Here is a 20692-nt window from a genome sequence, read left to right as displayed (position 1 = left end):
CAAAGGAATAGAAAACGCTTCAAATCACTCATTACGATCTGCGGTAACTGGGATCAGGTGACCGGTGGTGGGTCTCCCATATCAATATCAGAATCAGGTTTAATAGCACCGGCATGTGTCATGAAATTCGTTGTCCACGCGGCAGCATCAGAACCTAATTCATAACCGTAGATTTTAACAATTGTGATTTAATATAAGAATATAAATATCACAGAGTTAAATTATATAAATAGTACAACATTAAAAAAGAAGTAATAAACTATTTTAATTGTGTCGACTATTTGACTGACTTGGTTGTTGCTTTGGAAGTAGTGGAGTGAAGCTTAAATGAACTATAGAGATTTATGAGAAGCGCAGATAAATACAAAAGGCTAAATTCTCACATAAATGGATCAGACACCCAGAAACATTGGCAGCACATCAGCAGATAAAAACAGTGAAATGAAACATGCTGAAAGTATTGCCGAAAAAAAAAATCCATATTGTCCACCACAACGAGAGGACGTGACAGATCCGGATCTCACTGCCTTGTCTGAACGGGGAAAGGTGAAGCTACACGTACACGTAGAGCAGCGACCGCCAGATGCTGCAGATCTGCAGAGAAACGTGAACAGGAAACGGGATCACGTGGCCGCTTTGGTCTCCCACCCCAGACAGATGCCCAGCTACCCACTACTCTGTGGAAAGAAGCAAAATTGCCGCTCACATCTCCTCTCACCTTAAATGTATTAGACATTTCATTAAAATGTATTTTTATTCAATGAAAAATATATCGTCTGTCCACTCTATCTATTCCTCTCGTAAACTGATAAACGTCCATCCAGTCTCACCCCAGCCTGCGCCGCTCTGGAGAAAACAACACAAGTTTGTCCAGCCTCTCGTTATAACTCATGCCCTCTAAACCAGGCAGTGTCCAGGTAAACCTCTTCTGTGTCCTCTCCAAAGCCCCGACATCCTTCCGAGAATGGGGGCGACCAGAACTGTATGAAACACTCCAGATGTGGTCGAACTAGTCTTATATAACTGTGTTACGAACTGTAACGTTTTAGAAACGAACCAGCAGCAAAAGAGTTCACACTGGATGTCTGGTTTTGATCTTAAAACCACTCTCTTTATTAGTATCTATTTATAGATAGATAGATAGATAGATAGATAGATAGATAGATAGATAGATAGATAGATAGATAGATAGATAGATAGATAGATAGATTCTTTATTCATCCCCACGGGGAAATTCAACTTTTTTTCCAATGTCCCATACACTTGTTGTAGCAAAACTAATTACATACAATACTTAACTCAGTAAAAAATATGATATGCATCTAAATCACTATCTCAAAAAGCATTAATAATAGCTTTTAAAAAGTTCTTAAGTCCTGGCGGTTGAATTGTAAAGCCTAATGGCATTGGGGAGTATTGACCTCTTCATCCTGTCTGAGGAGCATTGCATCGATAGTAACCTGTCACTGAAACTGCTTCTCTGTCTCTGGATGGTGCTATGCAGAGGATGTTCAGAGTTTTCCATAATTGACCGTAGCCTACTCAGCGCCCTTCGCTCAGCTACCGATGTTAAACTCTCCAGTACTTTGCCCACGACAGAGCCCACCTTCCTTACCAGCTTATTAAGACGTGAGGCGTCCCTCTTCTTAATGCTTCCTCCCCAACACGCCACCACAAAGAAGAGGGCGCTCTCCACAACTGACCTATAGAACATCTTCAGCATCTCACTACAGACATTGAATGACGCCAACCTTCTTAGGAAGTACAGTCGACTCTGTGCCTTCCTGCACAAGGCATCTGTGTTGGCAGTCCAGTCTAGCTTCTCGTCTAACTGTACTCCCAGATACTTGTAGGTCTTAACCTGCTCCACACGTTCTCCATTAATGATCACTGGCTCCATATGAGGCCTAGATCTCCTAAAGTCCACCACCATCTCCTTGGTCTTGGTGATATTGAGACGCAGGGAGTTTGAGTTGCACCATATCACAAAGTCCTGTATCAGTTTCCTATACTCCTCCTCCTGTCCATTCCTGACACACCCCACTATGGCCGTGTCATCAGCGAACTTCTGCACATGGCAGGACTCCGAGTTATATTGGAAGTCTGATGTGTACAGGGTGAACAGGACCGGAGAGAATACGGTTCCCTGCGGCGCCCCTGTGCTGCTGACCACCGTGTCAGACCTGCACTCTCCCAACCGCACATACTGATGTCTATCTGTCAAGTAGTCCACTATCCAATCCACCATGTGAGAGTCTACTCCCATCTCCGTTAGTTTGTGCCTTAAGATCTTGGGCTGGATGGTGTTAAAGGCACTAGAGAAGTCAAGGAATGTAATCCTCACAGCACAACTGACCCCCTCTAGGTGAGAGAGTGATTTGTGCAGCAAATACGTGATAGCATCCTCCACTCCCACCTTCTCCTTATAAGCAAACTGAAGAGGATCCTGGACGTGCCTGGTTTGTGGCCTCAGATTCTGTATTATCAGCCGCTCCATGGTCTTCGTCACGTGCGACGTCAAGGCAACAGGTCTGAAGTCATTCAACTCCTTTGGTTGTGGTTTCTTCGGTACCGGGACAATACAGTAATATAGTAACAATAATATAGTAACAACGAAATAAAAGAAAGTTAACAGTGTTATGTGTATATATGTGTCAATATAATTCACAGACTATCGAGCCTGAGGGAACAAAGCTTCGAGTCTTGAGATGGTAAAGTAGGAAGTTCAGTAATCCACGGAATAAATAGCAGGAGAGATATTTGTAATCCAGGCTGAAACGTACAGAAACGGCCGTTACTTCAAAATAACCGTCGACGAAGGTCTTTTCCGTTGAATCCGTCCAGATACGAGTTATCAGCGCAAGTGACCTGTCACAGGAATACCGTCTTCCAGGGGTTACCACACAACATACCCAGGCAAGGGTTAACACAAAATATTCCACATTCCACTCCTATGGATTATACGAAGTGACAGCCACACACATTCGTTGTGGTTCCGTGTCCCGATGATCAACCAACTCTTGTGGACATAGGAGAGTTCCAAGCCTCAGCTGCGACTAACTGAAGCGATCACCTTTTCCAGTCTCTCTCTCTCTCTCTCTCTCTTTAGACTGGCCGACAGCCTGTCTGCAGATCGCTCTCTCTCTTATGGTTCAGTCCACAGTCAGCGCTGTCAGCCTGTGACTGACGTCTTAGTCCCGCCTCCTTACGCCGGCGGTCTTAAACAAACAGTCACAGTACGACCGCGGATTGTAACAGCCTCAACACAACTTCCCGACTTTTGAACTCAATGCTTCAACTAATAAAGACAACAATGCCATTTGCCTTCTTAACTACCCGATCAATCTGTGCAGTCTCTCTCAAGGAGCGATGAAATCGGAGTCTAAGATCCCTCTGATCATCGACACTGTTCAGGGTTTTGCATTTAACAGTGTACTGTCTCATACATTCGACCTACCGAGCTGCCAAGGTGATCATCGCTAATCAAATCTCACTGATATTTCTCAGGTCCTGTTGAATTTATTGCCAAGTACGGGAAGGTACAGGTACAGAGAAACACTGACTTGTGGCAGCATCACAGGCAAGTACATTCAGATAACACACGGAACACAAGTTATACGATTCTCTGTCAGTAACAATCCATAAATATGTTTTATGTCATTAACAATATTTAAAGAACATTGTGTCATGATCAATATTGAAATGTGCATTTTGTATCAACAACAGACTTGGAAATGTTGAATTTGGTCCCTGTCTCCATTCCTCCTGTAATCCACAACCAGCTCCTTTGTTTTTGTCACAATGAGGGAGAGGTTGTTTTCTTGACCCCACTGTGTCGGGGTGATGACTTCTTCTCTGTAGGCTGCCTCGTTATTATTTGGGATCCGGCGGATCAATGTAGTGCCGTCAGCAAATGTAATTAGCAGATTGGAACCCGCCACTGCAGCCCCACAGTGCACTATGTACTGATTGCAAAGCTACGAAATTGCCTGTGAATAGCCTCCCCTCCCCCAACTCCACTCTTTCTGCGTCACCAGCAGACTGGGACATCTCACAGCTCGCTGCCTCCGCCAGGACATTAAACTGTGAACAACTGTGGTCAGGGACTGATCTCTGGGTACTCCAAACGCTACCTCCTTCCAGTCTGAAAACGACCCACTCATCCAGACACACACTACCGGCAGTTTATCGATCTCCAACGAAAAAGCCTAATCACCTACTCCTGAGGATCAATACCATTGCTGACTCTGAGTTTACCACCGTCAAATGCCGGGAGGGACATAATAATCAGAAAGTCTCTAGTCACAGCCGTGTAAATAAAATGTGATCTCAATGTGTGTGTGTGGCGCATGCTCAGAATGCGAAGGAGACAGACAAACTGAGCCAAGTCACAGACTGATGAAGGGGAGAAATTATCCATTTTGATTCAGAGAGGGAAGCAGAGGGTTTGATATTCTGCCTGAAACCGGAACTGTAGCCAGTTAGAAGATGAAGTTTTGTTCCTCCAAATTGTTTTGAGCTGTGACCCTGTTTTTATCAGTAGGCACCATGGAGACTAAAATAATTTCAGTTGAAATGTTGTCCTTCACCCACTGACGTGCTTTATAAACCTTTAACACTGTACAAAATTCAAAGGATTTGTGTATGGGAATCACAAACACAACAGCACGTTTGATCCGCTGTATCTCTCAGTTCACCAGAGCTTGAACACAAAGTACACTGCAGATGCTGTGGGCAAAGCAACACGTACAAAATGCTGGAGGAACTCAGCAGGCTGGGCAGCATCGGTGAAAACGAACAGTGAACATTTCGGGCCGAGACCGAAGACCGTGACCTACAGCTTTGCACTGGGAAACGGCCGTTCACTTGCTCCGTGTGTGCGAAGAGACTCATTCAGTTAGCCCACCTTGCGATGCTCCAGTGAGTTCACAATAAATAGAGGCCACATTTCTGTCCGGAGTGAGCAAAGAGTTTTACTCAATCATCCCAGATGCTGCAACACCAGCAACTTCACATCAGGGAGGAAGTTCAAATCAGCTCCGTGTTAAATGTTTAACCATCACGGTGACTGAAGGCAGCTGCAGCTTCATGAGGGACTGTTACTGTCAGATTCTGCAGTTCTTGCGGCTGCTCATCGCACCCAGGACTGAACCCTGGTCACTGAGCATTGGAGGAGTCTGTTCTGCTGATGTTAGCCTTAAACTGGACTGGTGTTTAATATTGTGGATCTGTGAACGATAAATCAGTTTGTATCAAATCCCATGTCGCAGCTACTTACTGTCACTGCCAAACTCACAATGTACACTAGAGAGGCCACTCGGTCCATCTGCTCCCTGCTCATGTTTCTGTTCCATATCAGTATTTTAAAATTTATCTCTCACTCTCCCTGTTACAACTTGTCACGGCTCCGTGGGAGAAGAGATATCCCTTGAATTTCTTAGAATCAGAGAAATCTGCAGCAAATTACAGGCCCTTCGGCCCACAATGTTGTTCATTCCATGTAAGCTACTCTAGAAAATGCCTGGAATTACCCTACCACAGAAACCTCTATTTTCCTAAGCTCCATGTACCTCTCTAAGATTATCTTAAAAGACTCTATTGTACCCGTCTTTACCACCGTCGCTGGCAGGGCAGTCCTCACACCCATCACTATCTGTGACCCCTCCCTTGAAAACTATATCTCTGACATCTCCCTTGAGCTACTTAACGATGCCCTCACCCCTTTTCATGCTTATCCCCTCCCCCTTTATCTTTTCTCCACCTGGCACCTCTTTACTGGGCTTCGGCCCTCTCTTTCCCCCCATTCCTGATGAAGGGTCTCGGCCTGAAACTTTGGCTACTCCTTTCTCACGGATGCTGCCTGACCTGCTGAGTTCTTCCAGCGTTGTGTATGTAACTATGCCCCCCACATGTTAGCCAGCTCAGCCCTGGGGAAAAAAAAGCCTCTGACTATCCACACGACCAATGCCTCTCATCATCTTATACACCTGCATGAATTTCCTGCATGATTTTCCCCAGGCTAGTTAACACGATGAGCTCGCTGAGTATTTGACCTTCCCCATGGCTCCGGACTAAGGTGATTAAACTCCTTTTTCACTGCTCTTTTCAAATTTTGTGTCATTTTCACCAATTTCAAAGGACTGTGCCTCAGACACCTAGGCTGTTGCAATGCACCTCTAAAGTCTGACAGCAGACTAGCGAGTGAATCTTCAATGGTGCAGAGTCAGAAATCAAAGTGTTGCCAGCCTGAGTCAGGGCTTTGGGGCTCCGGAAAGAGATGGGGTCTGGAGGTTACGAGCAGGAGGAGGAAGAGGAACCAGACCAGCAGGATGTGGCTATGAATGAAAGATGAGAAACATTTGGAAACTGGTTAATTGAAAAACAAAATGGTTAATTTCTACAAAACATTGCAGGTAATCAGCAGATCAGTCAGCAAATGTGGAGAGGAATAAATGGGCAGCATTTAATCCGAGCCCCTTCAGCATGTCTAGACTGTGTACTCCTCTGCTTAGTTGCAGCCTGAACTGCAGAGCTCCTTCAGTATTGTGTGTGTGTGCGTCTTTGTATTTCCAGCAAAAGCAGAATCTCTTTTGTTTCACATCTGCATTTGTAAGAGGATTGTACTTTGGCATTAGATACACGAAATGCCTGTTGATATTGAGCGTATCGATTATGGGAGCCGCTTTCTGCGTTAAAAAAAGCTACTAAGTTTTCTACACACAAAAAAAAACTGAGATCTGGAAATGGAACAGGTGCTTGCAGAAAATTTTAATGGCACCATGATTACCCATAAAGCCGCGCGTGTAAAATGTCGCTGTCGTTTGAAGCACCGATCAAATGCGCAGGCGCAGTGTTGCTGCCGTCTCCGATAACTACGCATGCGCGCAGTATACAAAATGTCGGGAGGAGCGGAAAGGTAAGGACTTTTTCGACTCGAATTGAGTGACCATTGCTGTTAGAACCGGAGACTGTGGCCCGCAAACTCGGCACAGACCAGGTCTTTATCCTATCTCTCAGCCCCAAGATCCGTATACGGGCCCCGGGGAGCTTCCGGCTAATCAGGGAACCGGAGCAGATAGATCTCACAGACAGAGCTGAGCTCCAGCTATCTGAATGCAAGGATTAGGTACTCGGAAAAAGAGAACAAAATCTTTCTATCAGCTGTTGAGAAAATCACCTTTGTTCTGCATCCAACCGCAGCAAAAGAAAATCTGCAGCTGCTGGAAATCCAAGGAACACACACAAAATGCCGGAGGAACTCAGCATTAGTACACTTTCCCATAGATGCTGCCCGGCCTGCTAAGTTCCTCCGGCATTTTGTGTGTGTTGCTTGTTCTGCCTGCTCTTGTTCTGGAGTTTTCTACACGTGAGGACATGTTTTGGCCCATTCTCTCTGGGTACATAATGATATCAAACAACTTTGCCCTGGGCAGCAAGTAGCTTTCAGATCACAAATGTGCCAGACTCCAGTGAGACAAACTACTGCCCTTCCCTTCATATTCATTGCCATCATGGAGTTCACCACTGTCAGTCACCTGGGGGAGGGTTCAGAGGAAATATTTATGAACAATAGAGAAACTGGTACCTGTGTGTATTATGGTGATGCAAAATTTGCTGGGTAATTTGCAAGTGGGAAGAAGGGGAGTGATATTTAGAAGTCCGATTTTTTAAAGCATCATTCAACAAGAAAATTGCATACAGTGACATGCAAAAGTTTGGGCACCCCTGGTCAACATTTCTGTTCCTGTGAACAGCTAAGCGAGTAAAACAATGACGGGATTTCCAAAAGGCAAATGTTAAAGATGTCACAGTGTTTAATATTTTAAGCAAGATTACTCTTTTATATCCATCTTTTACAGTTTCAAAATAACAAAAAAGGGAAAGCAAACAAAGCAAAAGTTTGGGCACCCTGCATGGTCATTACTTAATAACAACCCCTTTGGCAAGTATCACAGCTTCTAAATGCCTTCTATAGCCAGCTAAAAGTCTTTCAATTCTTGTTTGGGGATTTTTGCCCATTCTTCCTTGCAAAAGGCTTCTAGTTCTGTGAGATTCTTGGGCCGTCTTGCATGCACTGCTCTTTTGAGGTCTATCCACAGATTTTCGATGATGTTTAGGTCAGGGGGACTGTGAGGACCATGGCAAAACCTTCAGCATATGCCCCATGAGGTAGTCCATTGTGGATTTTGAGACCGTCTACTGTCCTTCCCTTCATATTCATTGGGATTGTCATCACCGAGTTCATCATTGTCAGTCACCTGAGGGAGGGTTCAGGGAAATATTTATGTAAAATACAGAAACTGGTGTTACCTGTATGCATTGTGGTGATGCAAAAGTTGCTGGATAATTTGCAAGTGGGAAGAAGAGGAGTGATATTTGGAAGTCCAACTTTTTAAAGCACCATTTAGCAAGAAAATTGCATACAGTGATATGCAAAAGTTTGGGCACCCCAATCAAAATTTCTGTTCCTGTGAATAGCTAAGCGAGTAAAACAATGACCTGATTTCCAAAAGGCATAAAGTTAAAGATGACACATTCTTTAATATTTTAAGTAAGATTACTCTTTTATTTCCATCTTTTACAGTTTCAAAATAACAAAATAGGAAAAGGGCCCAAAGCAAAAGTTTGGGCACCCTGCATGGTCAGTACTTAGTAGCAACCCGTTTGGCAAGTATCCTAGCTTCTAAATGCTTTCTGTAGCCAGCTAAAAGTCTTTCAATTCTTGTTTGGGGATTTTTGCCCATTCTTCCGTGCAAAAGGCTTCTAGTTCTGTGAGATTCTTGGGCTGTCTTGCATGCACTGCTCTTTTGAGGTCTATCCACAGTTTTCGTTGATGTTTAGGTCGGGGGACTGTGAGGGCCATGGCAAGACCTTCAGCTTCCGCTTCCTGAGGGAGTCCATTGTGGATTTTGAGGTCTGTTTACAATCATTATCCTGTTGTAGAAGCCATCCTCTTTTCATCTTCAGCTTTTTTACAGATGCTGTGACGTTTGCTTCCAGAACTTGCTGGTATTGAATTTAGTTCATTTTTCCCTGTAACTGTGAAACGTTCCCCGTGCCACTGGCTGCAACACAAGCCCAAAGCATGATCGATCCATCCCCATGGTTAACAGTTGGAGAGGTGTTCTTTTCATGAAATTCTGAACCTTTTTTCCTCCAAACATACCTTTGCTCATTGCGGCCAAGAAGTACTTTTTTTTAACTTTATCAGTCCACAGGACTTGTTTCCAAAATGCATAAGGCTTGTTTGGATGTTCCTTTGCAAACTTCTGATGCTGAGTTTTGTGGTGATGCTGTTTTGTGGTGAGGATGCAGGAAAGGTTTTCTTCTGATGACTCTTCCATGAAGGTCATATTTGTGCAGGTGTCACCACCACTTCAGAGTCTGCTAAATATTCCTGAAGGCCTTTTGCAGTCAAATGGGGGTTTTGATTTCCCTTTCTAGCAATCCTACGAGCAGTTCTCTCGGAAGGATTTCTTGGTCTTCTAGACCTCAACGACCTCCACCATTCCTGTTAACTGCCATTTCTTAATTACATTACGAACTGAGGAAACGGCTGCCTGAAAACACTTTGCTGTGTTCTTATAGCCTTCTCCTGCTTTGTGGGCCTCATGTATTTTAACTTTCAGAGAGTTAGGCAGGGGCTTAGAGGAGCCCATGGCTGCTGATTGTTGAGACAAAGTTTGTGAAGTCAGGGTATTTATAAAGCTTTGAAATTTGCAACACCTGGCTTTTCCTAATGAAGTTTGTGAACAAGTCATAGCCCTAACAAGGTAATTAAAAAGGTAATTGGTAAAAGTTATCTGACAGCTCAAATCTCTTGGGGTTCCCATACTTTTGCATGGTGCTCCTTTCCTTTTTTCTCACTCTAAAATTGTAAAAACAAAAATAATATACTAATCTTGCTTAAAATGTTGAAAAGAATGTTTCATCTTTAACTTTATGACTTTTGGAGATCAGTTCATCTTCCACTCAGTTAACTATTCAGAATAACAGAAATTTTGACCGGGGTGCCCAAACCTTTGCCTACCAATGTATATATGGTGTGCAAAAGCACTGGCGAGAAAATCCCTCATTACTGCTACAGGCCTGTTACATAGGCTGTGTTAGAGTGCGGATGAAGTCGGTGAAACCCAGAGGAGATCAAAGTGCTTATTAACAGTGATTTGCTAGCTGTAGAAATAAATACCTCTCTATATAAAATTCAGTGTGTACATATTGTTGTCACTGGGCAAAAATTTGCACAGCACAAGGATTTTGTGCACACTGGTGATTACAAATTGGAGGGAACATTGGTGGGAAGGTGGGGAGACCTTCAGTGTCCCTGATACCCTCACCTACAAGATGTGCATCCAGCTGCAGCTTGTAACCCTGCACTTTAAGGAGCTGGAACTTGAAATGAGTGAATTCCAGTTCAGCTGGGAGTCGGAAGGGGTGATAGATACAACATGAAGAGAGGTGAGTTACACCCAAGGTGCAGGACACATTAAACTGGTTGAGAGTCAGGAAGAGGAATGAGGTTAAATATCCATCGCAGAGTACTCTTGTGGCCATCCCACACAACAACAGGTGGGCCACTTTAGAAACTGTTGGGGGAGGAATTATCTGGCAGAGGTAAGTCAAAGGTGTGATAGGGGATTCGATAGTTAGCGGAACATAACTAAAAGAGGATTAATATCCTAGTGGTAAGGCTTGCAAGTGCTAGTGGGGGAGTTAAACTAAAGTTGCAGGCAGGGAGGGAGCCAGAATGACAGAACAAATAATGGAGGGGGTGAATGGAATTGAATTGAATTGAATTGACTTTATTACTTATATCCTTCATATACATGAGGAGTAGAAATATTTGCATTACGTCTCTGACTAAATGTGCAATGTGCAATTTATGGTAATTTATAATAAACAGTATGTACAACAGGACAGTCAACATAACATAGAAATACAGTTGTATCAGCATGAATTAATCAGTCTGATGACTTAGTGGAAGAAGCTGTCCCGGAGCCTGCTGGTCCTGGCTTTGGGATGTCCGCACCACTCTCTGCAGAGTCCTGCGACTGAGGGAAGTACAGTTCCCATACCAGGCAGTGACACAGCCAGTCACAATACTCTCAATTGTAACCCTGTTGAAAGTTCTTAGGATTTAGATCCTCATTTCAAACTTTTCAATGCTCTGACGTGAAAGAGGCACTGTTGTGTTTTTTTTCACCACACAACCAGTATGTATGGACCATATATTGTGACATTGTAGCCATGACCGGAACTTGGTTCCAGCCGACAGTCTGAGGAATTTAGAGGGACAATTTTTTCTCTAGTGATCGCAGACTATGCCAAGAAACAAAGGTTGATATATTAAGTGATTTTAATTTTCCATATATTGACTGAGAGTCCCATACTGTAAAAGGACTCGTTGGGGTAGAGTTTGTCAAATGTGCCCTTAATCGGGATGTAGAATTCCCAATGTAGAAGTGTGCAATAACTGTTAAGAAATGATCCAGGGCTGGTGACACAGAATAGTGATCATAATGCCATGAGATTCCAAGTAAATATGGAAAAAGAGAGGTCTGGACCACAGGTTGAGATTCTAAATTGGAGAGAGGTCAATTTTGATGGCGTCAGAAAGGATCTGACAAATGTGGATTGGGACAGGCTGTTTTCTGGCAAATGTGTACTTGGTGAGTGGGAGTTCTTCAGAAGTGAAATTTTGCGGGTGTAGAGTTTGTACGTGCCTGCAAAACTAAAAGTTAAAAGGTAACTGGTGCAGGGAACCTTGGTTTTCAAGAGATATTGAGGCCCTGGATATTTGGTTCCTCTAAATGCCTCAGACTGTTGGGTGCTACCAAGACTCATTAATGACTACAATATCATAATTCCACACTGTGAGCTCATCGGACAATTTTTTCAGTTGTCTTCTCTTGGTTTTTAAAAGCTTCCCAATAGTTTCTGCTCTTTTGTTTGCCCTCTCTTTGGCTTTTATGTTGGCTTTGGCTTCTCATTTCAGCCACAGTTGTGTCCTCCTGCCTTTCCAATGCTTCCACTTCTTTAGGATGTGTCTATCATTCACCTCCTGAGTTGCTCCCAGAAACTCCAGCCATTGCTGCTCCATCGTCACTCCTACCAGATTCCCCTTCCAGTCAGGTTTGGCCAGCTTCTCTGTCACAGAAACATGGAGAAGGTCAGAACAGAAACATGCCCACTCTGGACGATCAGAATGGTAATCTATACAGGAGACAAAATAGATGGGGGAGGTTTTAAATAGTAGTTTAGCATCCGTATTGACTCAGGAGATGGACACAGAGTCTATAGAAGTGAGGCAAAGCAGCATCAACTTCATGGACCCTGTACAGATTACAGAGGTGGAGGTGTTTGCTGTCTTAAGGCAAATTAGTGTGGATAAATCCCCAGGGCCTGACAAGTTGTTCCCTAGGACCCTGTGGAAGACAAGTGCAGAAATTGTCGGGGTCCAAGCAGAGATATTTAAATAATCCTTAGTGACAGGTGAGGTACTGGAGGATTGGAGGACAGCCGATGTTGTTCCACTGTTCAAGAAGGGCTCTAAGGATAAATGAGAAAATGTTATGTTAGTGAGCTTGACATCAGTAGTGGGAAAGTTATTAGAACATATGTGCAGGAACCGGATATATAAGTATTTGGATCGATGTGGACTGATTAAGGATAGACAGCATGGCTTTGTGCATGGTAGGTCATGTCTAACCAATCTCATGGAGCTACTTGAGGAAGTTATCAAGAAAGTGGATGAAGACAAGGCAATGGATGTTGTTTACATCGACTTGAGGAAGGCACTTGACAAAGTCTCATTGGGAGTTTGGTCAAGAAGGTTCAGTCACTCAGCATTCAAGATGAGATAGTAAAGTGGATGAGACACGGTCTTTGGGAGAAGCCAGAGTGTGGTAGCAGATGGTTGCCTCTCTGACTGGAGGCCTGTGTCCAGTGGTTGCCACAGGGATCAGTGCTTTATCTGTTGTTGTTTGTCATCTATATCAGTAATCTGGATGATAGTGTGGTTAACTGGATCAGCAAATTTGTGGATGACACCAAGATTGGTGGTGTAGTGGACAGTGAGGAAGACTATCATGGCTTGCAGTGCGATCTGGACCAGCTGGGAAAATGGTTTGAGAAATGGAAAATGGAATTTAATGCAGACAAGTGTGAGTTGTTGCACTTTGGTCTGACCTACCAAGGGAGGTCTTTCAGAGTGACTGGTCGGGCATGGAGGAGTGTTGTAGAAGAAAGAGACCTGGGAATACAAGTCCTTAATTCACTGAAAGTGGTGTCACAGTTAGATAGTGATTGAAAGCAAGATTTCAGCCCAATGGGCTTCATGAACGAAAGTACTGGCAACAATAAGTGGATGTTATGTTGACTTGTAGCAGACATTGGTGAGGCCTAATTTGGAGTATTGTGTGCAGTTTTAGTCACCAACCTACAAGAATGATGTAAAAGAGGTTGAAAGAGTTCAGAGAAAATTCACAAAGATGTTGCCAGGTCTGGAGGACTTGGGTTATAAGCAGAGATTGAACAGGTCAGGACTTTATTCCTTGGAAAATTAGAGATTTGGGGGAGACTTGATTTTGATGGAGGTAACTGCAAGCTGGCTTTCTCCACTGAGATGGTGTGTGACTACAACCAGAAGCCATGGGTTAAGGGTGAAAGGTGAAACGTTAAGGGGAACATGAGGGGAAACTTCTTCACACAGACGGTCATCAGGATGTGGAATGAACAGCCATCACGAGTGGTGCATGCAAACTCAATTTCAACATTTAAGAGGTTCGTGTAGGTGCCTGGATGGTAGGGGTATGGGAGTGGGCAGTTTAAATAGTTCAGCACAAAACAGATGGACTCTATAAGTCCTTTTAACAGCTGTGCGAACCAACCATTCATCTCAGCAGGAATTTTTTATATGGCATTAAAACTGTGGCACTTTAAGTTAATAATACATAAAAGAAAATCCCAGCTGCACGTCAAGAGACTATTTGTGTGAGACTGTTTCAGTTACTGTGGGGCCAGGCACCCATGCAGCTCAGCAGGAACAGGGAATAATACCAATGGAGAGAGTAAATCTGAGCCAAGGCACAGATTGGAGATGGCAGAAATGCCCCATTCTTATAGAGACAGGAAGAGCATCAGGGAATTGATGGTCATTCCAGATACCAGCACTCTGCACAGTCAGGAGATGATTTCTCTGTCCAACTTGGGTTGAACCTCACTGTAACAGTGTGATACCAGATCAGACCTTGTCAACTCATGTAATATCATCTGAAATGTTGTCCTAAACCCATTGATGGATTTTGAAAATGTTTTTACAGGTTCAAAACGAGAAGGAATTTGTCTCCAGAAAGCTCACTCATGGCATGCGAGTTTTGCTGTCTCTGTCTGGATATTTAAGAAGCAGAGCAAGGGATTCAATCAAATATCCTTCCTGCTCAGACAGTGGGAATGGATTCACTCGGTCATCTCAACTGAAGGTACATCAGCGAGTTCACACTGGGCAAGACCATTCATCTGTTCTGTGTGTGGGAAGGGATTCAATTGGTCTTCCCACCTCTGGACATATCAGTCAATTAACACCGGGCAGAGGCTAGTCATCTGCTGAAGTTCTGGGAAAGGATTCACTCCATCATCTGACCTCATGGCACACCAGCGGGTTCACACCAGAGAGAGGCAGTTCACCTGCTCGGACTGTGGGAAGGGATTCACTTGGTCGTCTGAACTACAAAGTCACCAGCGAGTTCACACTGGGGAGAGGCCGTTCACCTGCTCAGACTGTGGGAAGGGATTCACTCAGTCATCCAACCTGCAGAGTCACCAGCGAGTTCACACTGGGGAGAAGCCGTTCACCTGCTCAGACTGTGGGAAGAGATTCACTCGGTCTTCTGACCTAATGGCTCACCAGCGAGTACACACCGGGCAGCGGCCGTTCACCTGCTCGGACTGTGGGAAGGGATTCTCTTTATCTTCTCGCTTACTGACACATCAGCGAGTTCACACTGGGGTGAAGCCGTTCACCTGCTCAGTCTGTGAGAAGAGATTCACTCACTTTTCCACGCTACAGAGACACAAGCTTGTTCACACTGGGGAGAAGCCGTTCACCTGCTCAGTCTGTAGGAAGGGATTCACTCAGTCATCCAGTCTGCAGAATCATCAGCGAGTTCACACTGGGGAGAAGCCATTCACCTGCTCAGAATGTGGGAAGGGATTCACTGAGTCATCACACCTACAGAGACACCAGCGAGTTCACACTGGGGAGAAGCCATTCAACTGCTCAGTCTGTGAGAAGAGGTTCACTAACTCTTCCACCCTACGGAGACACCATCGAGTTCACACTAGGGAGAAGCCGTTTACCTGCTCAGTCTGTGGGATGAGATTCACTGATTCATCCTACCTACAGAGTCACCAGCGAGTTCACACTGGGGAGAAGCCGTTCATCTGCTCAGTCTGTGGGAAAGGATTCACTCTGTTATCCAACCTGCAGTGTCATCAGCGAATTCACACTGGAGAGAAGCCATTCACCTGCTCAGACTGTGGGAAGGGATTCACTGTTTCAGCTAGCTTAATGGCACACCAGCGAGTTCACACCGGGGAGCGGCCGTTCACCTGCTCAGACTGTGGGAAGGGATTCACTTTGTCATCTAAACTACTGAAACACCAGCGAGTTCACACTGGGGAGAAACCATTCACCTGCTCAGTCTGTGAGAAGAGATTCACTGACTCTTCCGCCCTACAGAGACACCAGCGAGTTCACACTGGGGAGAGGCCATTCACCTGCTCAGTCTGTGGGAAGGGATTCACTCAGTCATCCCACCTACAGAGTCATCGGCGAGTTCACACCAGGGAGAAGCCGTTCACCTGCTGAGAATGTGGGAAAGGATTCGCTCAGTCATCCCAACTGCTGGCACACCTGTCAGCTCACAATGGGGAGTGGCCGTTGTTAGGATTCCCTAGGTTTCGTTTACTGTGGACTGTCATTTTGAGAGAAAGAGAGAGATTAAGAAAGTGAATCAGTCAGACTTGCAGCTTATTTACATCGCTCGCAGCTTGTTTAGTTTTAACCGAGGACACAGACACTCAGAGTGAGACGGAGACAAAGGAGGAAAAATGGAAGGTTCAAAACAAGGGAAATATGGCCAAAGCTCATGGTTTAGAACTTCCCTATGCCCACAGGTGTGGGTTAATTATCGATTCAGCATACATCGAATGTGTGGTTGTCACCTCTTTTGATCCATGGGAGTGTATCTGATTTGGGGTATCCTGTGAAGACCACTTATGTGTTAACCCTTGCCTGGGTGTGGTGTGGTAATTCACTTGAAGACAATACCACTTTTGACAAGTCACTTTAGGTGGTAATTTGTATGTGGATTTGGAACAAAGACCGATAAAATCTACAGTGACTGTTCTCTGGTTTTACCACCATGGAACCTGTGGAATTCGACATATTTGCCTTCTCTCAACATTGACCCTGGATTACAAATATCTCCCTCTCATCACCTATTCTGTTGTTGAATTGAACTTTCGTACTTTACCATCTCAAGACTCCAAGCCTTGTTTCCCCCGAGCTCAATAGTTTTGGAGTTATATTTACACACATATATACACATAAGCAAGATTAATAAAAGTTAACATTGTTAAGTTACTATATTATAAGTAGATTCTAATAAAGATAGTTTTAGCATCAAAAACAGACTCCACGTATATCTATTGCTGCTAGTTCATTTCTAAATCGTTACGGTTTGTAACAAAATTGGGGCCGGCGTCCAGGATATGAACAGATTAGTGGCGTATTGATTAATTATCGATTTCATTGGAGAAATCCCTTTTGATTTATTTCTGTGTGGAAAATCAGCAGCAATGGATGCTTATAGATGTCGGGAAGTGCCAGCCTCTGAGGCATCGGAGGACGCCAAAAGGATTGAGTTGTTGAGCTAAAAGGTTAAAAGGTTAAAATCGACAATGAGGAGGGCACAGATGCAGAGGATAATAGCTGAACATTATGTATCTGAGGGTGTGCTTAAAGTGGAGGAGTTGGAGGTGTTTCCTGAAAGTAAACCTAGTGTGCTTGAACTCCCGTACAAATGAGAAAAATTAAAGAAGGAGGCTGCGGAAAGGCAGAGGCAGTTTGAGGCTGGAGAGGCAGAAAAACAGAAGGAGGAAGCAGAAAGACAGAGGCTGTTCGAGCTGGAAAAGATAGATTTCAGCAAAGGGGTCTAGCCTTAGACGCTGGTGATAATTTTGAGGCCAGTCGTGAAGTTAAATTGGTACCTCCATTTGACATGGCGGTGGTTGATAAATACTTCCAGCATTCTGAGTGGGTTGCTCAGAGTTTAAAGTGCCCAATAGAGGGTTTGTTCTCTTACAAATTGTAATTAAGGGCAAGGCTCAGCAAGCCTATTATGCTTTGACAATCGATGAAGCAGCTGATTATGACACAGTGAAACAGGCTGTGTTCAAAGCTTACGAGTTGGTCCCAGAATCCTACAGGCAGAAGTTTAGAAATTTGTGGAAATCTGTGAACCATACTTATATGGAATTTTCTTATGAGAAGTTTGTGTGTTTTAATGGCTGGTTCATATATAAAAATATAAGTGATGATTTTAACAGCTTGAAAGTGTTGCTTTTAATTGAAGAATTCAAAAGGTGCGCCCATGATAACATAAAGACGTATTTAGATGAAAAGGATGCCTCCACTTTGCAGGCGTCTGCTAGATTAGCAGATGTTTGCTTTAACTCATGAGGTTAAATTTACCCAGAGTAAGAACTTCCAAAACAGTACCAGGGATAACCAGGTTAAACCAGTAATTAAAGCTGGGACTAGTGACAAGAGTAAGGATGAAGGGAAGCAGTTGAAGGAGAAATATTCTGGTCTTACTTGTTACTATTGTAAGAAAGCTGGTCATATGATTGCTAATTGTTCCATCCTGAAGAAGAAAAAGGAAATGGAGGTAGTCCCAATTGCCTGTGTTCAGTATGTTGAAGCACCTGTAAAGCCACAGGGTTCTGAACATTCTGTTTCAGGCTCAGTTAAGGTCTGAGAGTTCTGACTGAGTTAAGAAGGGGTTCGATCATTTTATGTCAGATGGGTTTGTATTAGTAAAGGAAGGGTCAACGCCGGTACCAGTGAAAATTCTTCGAGTTACTGGGGCTTCTCAGTCACTTATATCAGACAGCGTTCTAAAGTTTGGCGATGAGACTAACACTGGTGAGGTAAATCTTATTAAAGGCATTGGGGGCGGCATGGTTTCTGTGCCATTGCACAAGGTAACTTTACATTCAGGGATGGTTTTGGGACCTGTTAATATTGGATTATGCTCCAGTTTACCGGTGGAAGATGTTACTTTGCTGTTAGGGAATGACCTGGCAGATGGTAAAGTTGTTCCTGCAGTGCAGTAAACAACTGACCCAACCACTGACGACCACAGATGGATTTTAACATTTATCCTTCCTGCGCAGGAACTCGAAGTATGGCTAAAATGTCTGCCGACGCTGACGAGTTTATAGCAGAACAGAACCGAGACCCTGAGATTGAAGCTTTAAAAGAAACAGCTCTCTCAGATGATGAGATTAAGAAAGTGCCAGATAGGTATTATCTCAAGGATGGAGTGTTAATGCAAAAGTGGAAGCCACTTACTATACCAGTGAGTAAGGAATGGGCAATTGTTCACCAAGTTGTAGTTCCTAAAGTTTATAGGACTGAAATTTTAACTTTGGCCCACAGTATGCCTTTAGGTGGCCATTTTGGAGTGAATAAAACTGTCAACAGGATTATGAAATAATTCTACTGGCCTAATCTGAGGAAAGATTTGACCTTTTGCAGAACCTGTCACACTTTTCCAGCTGTGGGTAAACCTAATCAGGTCACGACAGTGCCCCACTGCGGTCTATACCTGCATGTGGTGAACCCTTTTCAAAATTTATAGTGGATTGTGTTGGCCCATTGCCAAAGACTAAAGCTGGCCATCAGTATCTGCTAACTATTATGTGTACTGTATCCAGATTCCCAGAGGCAATACCTCTCAGAAATATTAAAGCTAAAACTGTGGCGAAGGCTCTTACCAAGTTTTTTTTACTTTATCTGGTTTGCCTAAAGAAATCCAGTCTGATCAAGGAAGCAATTTTACTTCTGGATTATTCCAGCAGGTAGTTTATGAACTGGGAGCTAAACAAATTACATCATCTGCGTACTATCCAGAATTACAATGGGTTCTAGAAAGATTTCATTCTCCCCTCAAAACAATGATTAAGACACAATGTGTTCCACACTGTCTCTCTCAGTCCGTGCCTTGTAAGGGCTTGAAAAATACATCATCGGACGAATGCACCCACACGCCAAAAAAAGACATACTGTATTGAAAATGGAAAAGACTGGGATGAAGGAATATATTTGCTTTTGTTCGCAGTAAGAGAGTCGGTACAGAAATCACTGAGCTTTAGTCCATTTGAATTTGTATTTGGTCATAGAGTGAGGGGACGTTTGACCTTGTTAAAGGAACAGTGGATTGATGGGGATGTACATGTTAACTTGATTGACTATGTTTTGAGGTTCAACAATGAACTACTCCAAACCTGTAGTCTGGCGAGACAAAAGTTAAAGATTTCTCAAAACAAAATGAAGTGCTGGTTTTGTTACGAAGAATGAACAACTCTGATGGGCAGAAGGGTGCAGAGTGGCCCCTGCTCCCCCCCCCCCCTTTTGGAGAATCGCAAATCACTACTATTTCGATGCTGCTACCAAGGAAGTAAGAGAGACAGAAGGAAATCTGCCAGGGCAGTTGTTATTGATAACAGCTCATGAAAGGGAACGAGAGAGAGAGAGAGAGAGACAGCTGAGAGACACAGCTAAGGAGGAACGTCTCCTACTGACAAAAGAGGAGATTTAATGCTATTGTCTTTTGGAGAAGGATTGCTTACTTGGTACTGTTCTATTCATTGAAATCCCTCAGGGGACAGCCAGAGTGGGTTGGTTTGATGGGTTACGTCAGTCAAACCTGATTGACACCTGAGACCCCATGAGTGGGGATAAAAGTGGTACAGATAAATATGATAAAGCCTTATTTTGACAAGCAGGCACCATCTGTGAGTGTTGCTGTCAAAACATATGAATCTGGCAACCCTGAGAATGAAACAATTGACTCGTCTGAGACTTTTCACAAGCCAAACATGGTCCCAGTTAGACTAATGAACTTGGTTGTTCTAGAAATGCTGGGAAAGATCTTAGAAGGTTTCTGGGAATGGATGGATGTTACCGTAAGTTCTGTAACAACTTTGCTGGTATTGCTCTTCCTCTGACTAATTTACTGAATAAGGGTGAAAAGTTTGTTTGGACAGAGCCTTGTCAGAAGGCATTTGATCGATTGTTACCAGTATTTGAGATTAGGCCAATCAATGTAGTGCTGTCAGCAAATTTAAATAGCAGATTATAGCTGTGGGCAACACAACTCATGGGTGCACAGAAAGTAAAGGAGGGGGCCAAAGAGACAACCGAGGTGGCTACTGCTATGCCCATGACTGCAAGGAACTGCAGAGAACTTTGGAGAGCAGAGAACATCAGAGAAACAAGCCTCAACTCCATGGACTCTCCCGACACTTCCCCTCCCTCGGAAAAGCAGGCCATGTACACAAAGAAGCTCACAACCTGGATATTCTTGCTGCAAACCCGCTCCCACATTGGCGGAGAGATACAAAA

At 43.9% G+C, this 20692-nt stretch overlaps 1 protein-coding gene across 1 annotated transcript in view; it reads left to right on the top strand.

Moving 5' to 3' along the window:
• LOC140722422 (uncharacterized) overlaps positions 1-20692 on the top strand; it is a 69858-nt gene that overhangs the window by 8076 nt on the left and 41090 nt on the right. Inside the window, exons 4-5 of the mRNA XM_073037166.1 lie at positions 14608-15294; positions 15379-15859. Coding sequence (XP_072893267.1) covers positions 14608-15294; positions 15379-15859 — 1168 coding nt within the window. The remainder of the gene's footprint in view (positions 1-14607; positions 15295-15378; positions 15860-20692) is intronic.

Source organism: Hemitrygon akajei, unplaced genomic scaffold (genome assembly GCF_048418815.1).
Source record: "Hemitrygon akajei unplaced genomic scaffold, sHemAka1.3 Scf000077, whole genome shotgun sequence".
In the NCBI taxonomy this organism is placed as follows: Eukaryota; Metazoa; Chordata; class Chondrichthyes; order Myliobatiformes; family Dasyatidae; genus Hemitrygon; species Hemitrygon akajei.
The sequence above is the reverse complement of the archived record's forward strand: the minus strand, read 5'-3'. Positions and strand labels throughout refer to the sequence as shown.